This window comes from Gracilinanus agilis, chromosome 2 (assembly GCF_016433145.1).
Source record: "Gracilinanus agilis isolate LMUSP501 chromosome 2, AgileGrace, whole genome shotgun sequence".
NCBI classification, from domain to species: Eukaryota; Metazoa; Chordata; class Mammalia; order Didelphimorphia; family Didelphidae; genus Gracilinanus; species Gracilinanus agilis.
The window spans coordinates 596,882,496-596,889,469 of record NC_058131.1 but is presented as its reverse complement, the minus strand read 5'-3'; the positions used below and the strand labels follow the sequence as shown (position 1 = coordinate 596,889,469).

Below are 6,974 nucleotides of genomic sequence, written 5' to 3'. Positions count from 1 at the left end.
AGACAGAGAGAGAAATATATATATATATATCACTTCTTAGATTATCCAGGCAAAAACTGTTGTCAAGTTATAAAAACTTTATCTTTGGCACCAATTATACTCTGAATTCCAGACGGTCTTACTGGTTTTGTTTTTGTTGTTATTTTAGTCACTAGGGCCATAATAGAAGAGTTGATTTACATTAACCCAACCATGAAAAATAAACACTAGTACATGACCTCAGAGTCTAAAAGAAATCAGTCAGAAGACTCCATTAGAAACAGCCAATGAGCCTCAAAAATGATTGAATACATTTCTGTGTGCCCTGTCATTTCCCACTTAGTTTAGTTTTCATAGGACTTTTTGATTATAGGGAAATTTAAATATAAGTGTTAACTGTCCTCTATCTGGTAATATAAACAATAATGAAAGTCTATTGAATGTTTAGGAAGAAATATAACTCCAATTCATGTGGACTTGCTCAATACAAACTTTGTGAAAGTTAAATGATATTTGTATGAACCAAAGACTAAAGAAAAGTTGTTAATGAGCCCTTGACATCTTCTACACAACTGGGTATAATCTGGATAGGATTCAAAAAGATACTAGTGGTGCTATTATATCATTTAAATACAAAAATAGCAAGCAGCACTAAAATCCAAATAAGGCATTCCTCCATCAACTAATAAACATGTTTATTCAGCACCTACGACATGCCAGATACTGAATGTTACTTAAAATCCATGTCTACACATCTTGCCTGTTTATTTCACTCAAGGACAGGAGATTTGCAATCTGGAATGATTTGCAGCAAGTTTAGCAGATGAGCATTGGCAGCTGAAGGTTATGGGCATCAATACAGTTAAGCAGGGAATGGGGGAGGGAATAGAAGGACAACCAAAGGTATACTAATGATGCACTTACTTGTAATAACAGATATCATAGCCCACCCGAACCCAATGAGGCCTGCCCCGGAGAGCCTCCTTCACTGAATACATGGTCGGCTGCATCCCTACACAAAACAAAGGCAGGTTCAGGTGATAGGACTTTTTTGTTTCCAGGAGGGAAAAAGGAAGAGAAAAGGAAGTTGACATCCAGACTTTCCCTCTTTTTGCACAAGTTTCATTGAATTAATTTATTTCTCTCCCTCCCAATGGTAATATATTTAAACATTAAAAAAGAAAACATTTTTAAGGATAGAGTCCTAAGTTATATTTTTTGTCTCTAATAATGATTCACCTTTCTGGATCCCTATATTTCTTCTATTATCCTGTGAATGATATAATCTGTTAGGATTAATGAAATTATCTATATAAAGTTATTATTATTGTTGTTGTTATTAATGGAACACTTCATTAATGTTTGCTACTTTAATACATTAGGGTTCTTAAGCAATTCTAATTTATCCAGAATGTATTTCTTTTATTTAGACTGGATTTAGGAAAGTCAACATATTTTTTGGGAAAATATGAATTCTATACTGTATTAGGATATACTAGCATATTATAATTATGAATCTCATCCTATAACATAAGATAAAGCCTCTAGTAACATCACATTCAGGTTCAGGTTATATCAAAAATCATCATCACAGGAGTTTAAAATATATAGTTACAGAAGTACAAGTTTTATTTCCTGAATGTCTCCTATCAGTTTCCTACTAGTGTTCAGGAGAATCTGGCTTTCTCCTACAGTTTACCACGTCCCTAAATAAATAGTGCCAATAAGATTGTGTAGCTCACCAATGCTGCGGCAGGCCTTTGCCATTAAGGCTCATTGGGCCTGGGAAGAAAGGAGAATGGAGGCTATCTACTTACCTGACAATGACAGGGAGAGAGAAGGAATGGGGAAGTCCTGGCATTATCCCCTACACAGGCACTCTGACTGTCTCTGGTAATAGTTCCAGGTTTCCCCTTTAGTGTATCAGCTCATCATAGGTCAGCCACTCATTTAATACCCAGGTGGTGACCCAAATGGACAGCCCTACTCTAAACCCTTTTAAAGCCAGAGTTGTGTTTTTTACACTGTGTGCCACAATCTAAACACACAAAAAGCCACACTGTTCATTTTGCTCAACAGGAGGGTCCTTTTCCCTGAAAGCTCATACCGTAATTGAACTGGCTGTTGACCTTCTCACAATTGATGACATTGAAGCGGTAGGGCAGAGCAGCCTTCATGCCGCTCACCTTGAAGTAGAACCACTGCTGGTGCTGGGTGCAGTTCACATCAGCATTAATCAATAAATCATACTCAAACCTGGAAAGCAAAGACATGTGATGTTAGCCTAGTGAGCTAAGAAATATAATCTTACTCTGATTACATGATATAGGACTGCTAGCTTTGACAAAGTATTTTCACCTTTGTTGACTTTAAAGTTGGTTTAATAGCCCTAGCACCTCTTTCATTTGAGCTACAGAATAATTGTTTCAGCTAACACCTATGTATATGTTCTTGATCTAATTAAAGAATCAGAAACCATAAAATCCAACCTCCTTTTATATATGAAGAAAAAAGCTGAGAGAGATTAAATGATTTGCCAAGGATCACAGGGACAGTATCTATCTGAAGGAAGATTCAAATTCAAGTCTTCCTTACAGCAAGTCCAGAGTTCTATCCACATTACTACCTTATGCAAAGAATGCTATTAATCTAACATCTAAACATTTATTTTGACTTGTTCTTTCAAGAGTCCCATCTATGTCCTTAACTAGTCTCTTCCTATGACAATATTGCTATTTAATGACATGTCCAAATGTCTCAGATGAGAGTGGAAGTCAAAAGTCTTGGAAGAGAGTGAAGTTATATAACTGATAGAATCTAAAACCTCGTTTTCATTAACTCTTAGTTCTTATCACAAAATTAACCCATCACAAGTCATGTGTATGACAGATGAGACTGAATTTCTAAAACACCAACATTTTCAATGACTAAATGTGTTCTATTGAGGTAGGTGGGGAAAGGGGAAGAAGAAATAGAGTAATAAAGGGGAAAGAAAAAAAATCATAAACCACAGGTAATGGGGTATAATATATCAGTCCATGTCAAGATTCTCTGATTGTCCATTTTTCTTCCAGATGATGGAAAATGTCCTAGACTTAGGGTCAAGATAGATCTCAGTTCAAATCCTGGTTCTGACATTTAAAAGTGCTTTATCTATAGGTAAGTCACTTAACCTTAATGAGTTTCAACTTCTTCGGCTATAATATAAAAATGTAATATTAACTCCTTACCATACAAAATTTAAAGTGCTTTAAAACTTTAAAATATTATGTAAATGTAAGCATGCTTTCCTCACATAAATATAATTGGGAGAAAACAACACTTATGTAGATAAGTCAATATTAAATATATTACCAACTAAATGCAAAGTAAGTTAGAGAAGAGCATGCTAATAGTTAGTGGGTATAAGGAAAGGTTTCTGTAAAAGGTGACATATGAGCTAAAAGTTGAAGGGACAGTATTCCAGGCAGGGCAGATGATATGTCCAAAGATATGGAAGTAATGAACTGACATGACCTACAAGTGTAAAGAAGGGGTGGGGCAGCTGGGTAGCTCAGTGGATTGAAAGCCAGGTCTAGAGACGGGAGGTCCTAGGTTCAAATCTGGCCTCAGATACTTCCCAGCTGTGTGACTGGGCAAGTCACTTGACCCTCATTGCCTACCCTTACCCCTCTTCTGCCTTGGAGCCAATACAATACACAGTATTGACTCTAAGACAGAAGGTAAGAGTTTAAAAAAAATAAAAATTAAAAAATTTTTTTAAAAAGGAGTAAAGAAGGGTTATTTTGTCAGATGGATTCAGTGACTTATAGCATATAGAGCTACCACATATGGCCACAGGTCCTAAAGTTGCCTCTAGTCCAGTGATGGCAAGCCTATGACACACATGTCAGCGCTAACACGCGTAGCCATTTTCGATGACACACAGCCGCAATCAGAGAAGTATAGGGCCACATGCCAAGGATCAAATATTTGCTTTCGTGTAGTGTAGACACTCTGTGCACTATAGATGACAATTCTACCTAAATTAATTAACCTATTTTGGTCTACTAAATAGTTATGTATTACAATTATACATTTTTGTTATTTAAAGTATAAATATCGTGAAATTATGGTTTTTTTTCTCAAAGTGACACACCACCCGAGTTATGCTTGGTTTTTTTGGCAAATTTTGACACACCAAGCTCAAAAGATTGCTCATTGCTGCTCTAGTCAATTGGGAAGTTCTGGGATGAGATCTCCACTCTTATTGGTTGAATATTGAGAGTTCAACTCACATTCTCTAGTAGGAAGACATATGTATGCCCTCTTTGGATCAGTGCAAAAGGATCTATAAAGGTAATATTGCCTTCTGAAAAGTGAAAAATTCAAGAAGCCATGGGAATCTAAGCCACATTGGAGTAGATTATTTTATTGTAAGCATCCAGTTAGTGACCAGTTTTGGCTGAAATAACAATTTCTCTTAATATTAGGGGAATGAAATAAATTTCTTAGAATCATAAACTTTTAAAGATCTTGGGATCCTTATAGGTCATATAATCTAATATCTTTTTGTAGATAGAGAAAGGAAGGCCCACACAGGTAAAGGGATTTGACTAAAGCCTCACCATAAGTTGGTGGCAAAACTCGAACTCAAACCCAGGTCAAATAATCCTAAATCTATGTTAGTTTGACAGTACAACTTGGCTTTCCTTTCATTTCATACCATTTTAGATTCTTCTTTCATGTTAAATTTTTTTTAAACTTTAGAATGTTTGTGCTTCTGATATGAACTTGGGCAAGTTTCTTCATATCCCTAGGCTTCAGTTTCCTCATGTGTAGAAGGAGTACGGTTGGACTAAAGGTCATCTACAATTCCCTTGCTCCTCTAAACCAATGATCCCAAATCCACACTCTCCTTTCCCAATAACAAACTGTTGTATATCGGACCCCCTGCCCTGCCCCCCACATCTCCCTTTACTCACTCTCTCACTTGGATGGCCTTGCGCAAGTTTCCTGACTCAAATGCAGAAAAGAACTTCAAGCATTCAGTTGCATCTGTAGTCTGCAAGAGCCTGAAAGCAAAATAAATAGCCCACATACATGCATATTATTGTTGCTTTTATTTTTAATCCTAAGAACCCATTTCCATGATCAGTAGTTGGCATTTTCCCATTGCTTAGATTGCTTCCAAAATTATATTGTGTATATGTGTGTGTGTGTATAATTTAGCTTAATTTTATAGAAACTGATGGGTTAAAAATTAAATGCACATTAACAGAAGTCAGAACATTATGCCACCAATGCATAATGCTACCTACCAAGGCTCATCTAAACTGAAGACAACTCTGCTCATCACCTTGTCTGGCTGGATAAACCGCTGAATATCTTCAAATATTTTTGCCCTGTATAGAGAAAAAAGTCATAAATGCAGTCTGCAGCCAAGAGTAGAACTGGAACGTGCCCTAGGGATCTTCTGCCTTGAGAATATTTTTTGCTGATGAAACAGAAAAGCCATTAATGAAACATTCTAGTCTGTATCCTCCGCTCCATTGACTTCAGATATGTATATTCACCTTCATTTAGAAAATTATTATTATTTTTTTGCAGTGCTCTGGTGTGAAAGTTTTCCTCATTTTAATCTCAGTCAGTTCAGCTAAAGGCAAATCTTCCTCCTTCTGATTTCTAGACCAGATCTATCAGCCCAGGGTAACTTTAATGTTGTTCTTCTTGGGATCTCACTTCCATTTCTTCTCTCAATGATGAAACAGGCAGAATAATCAATTCAGAACATGCAAGGCTGGATTAAAACCATGGTCCAACCCACTCAATATCCTGCATTAATCAATGGTTAATATCACTATCTTTAAAAAAAATTCTTTACTTTCTGCTTTCATCTTGTATAAAGAGATGATACTAGCTCATCCTTTTATCCTTGAGCTATGTTTCATTGACAGGACAGCTTTCAAGTACTTCTAGGACATGTATATTTTTATATCTCCCCCAGCAAAGTTAACATGTCCAAATTGAAATCATTACCTTTCCCATAAACTCTGTTCCTGTAGGAATTCTCTCCTGTCCATGGTACCTCTATCCTCAATACCAACAAGGCTAAAAACTTTAGTCTCTGACTCTTCCTTTTTTCACCATCCTCTCTGCCAAGGCAATTAATTACTAAGGTCAAGACATTCTATGTGTATAATAACTCTTTTTCATCCTCCTTATTCCTACTACAGGGCCCCTAGTCTAGCTTTTTCTTCATGCTTAGATTATAATAATAGCCTCTTAGTTCAGCAATTTCTGGTTCATCACATATATTGCTAACATACTGCTACTAGATTAAATTTCCTAAACCATAGTTCTGATCATGCCTCATATCCCATTTCCTTTGCTCAAAAAGCTTCCCTGATTTCCTACTGCTTACAGAATCAGTCCAAATCACTTTAACTGGCATTAAACGGCCTACACAATTTAATCCTTTTTCAGTCATATCTCTCATGAAAGTCCTTATCCATCCGATGTTCCATTCAAATATAACTGCTTGTGAGATAGAGTGGCTAAAGCATTGGTCCTGGATTCAGGGAGATCTGTGTTTAAATTTCCACTCAGAAATTTGTTAACAGTGTTAACTGTAGCTAAGCCATTTAATCTCTTCGAGCCTCAATTTCTTTATCTGTATAATGGAGATAGCAATGGCAACTGCCTCGAAGAGTTGCTTTAAAGATACAATGAGATAATGTACATTACGGACTTTGTAAACCTTTAAGAGCTTTATAAATGTCAGCCATCATCATCATAATCATCATTAGCTTATACCTTTGCCTCTACCTTGAATATCCTTACTTCCCAGCTCTGTTTATCTAATTCCTACCTGTTCTTAATCACTTTTCTTAAATGTCATCTCTTCTATAAAGCTCTCCCTAATTTTACAATACAAATGCAACCTTGGCCTCCTCTAAACTAAAAATCTACTATGTTTATGGCTTTCTCATTGCATAGTTACAATTCACTTTTTA

At 36.2% G+C, this 6,974-nt stretch overlaps 1 protein-coding gene across 1 annotated transcript in view; it reads right to left on the bottom strand.

Moving 5' to 3' along the window:
* Positions 1 to 6,974, bottom strand: part of AGBL1 (AGBL carboxypeptidase 1) — an 832,111-nt gene that overhangs the window by 694,398 nt on the left and 130,739 nt on the right. Inside the window, exons 12-15 of the mRNA XM_044660138.1 lie at positions 5,280 to 5,363; positions 4,944 to 5,033; positions 2,087 to 2,235; positions 904 to 991 (exon numbers count right to left, since the gene is read on the bottom strand). Of these exons, the coding sequence (XP_044516073.1) occupies positions 904 to 991; positions 2,087 to 2,235; positions 4,944 to 5,033; positions 5,280 to 5,363 (411 nt within the window). The remainder of the gene's footprint in view (positions 1 to 903; positions 992 to 2,086; positions 2,236 to 4,943; positions 5,034 to 5,279; positions 5,364 to 6,974) is intronic.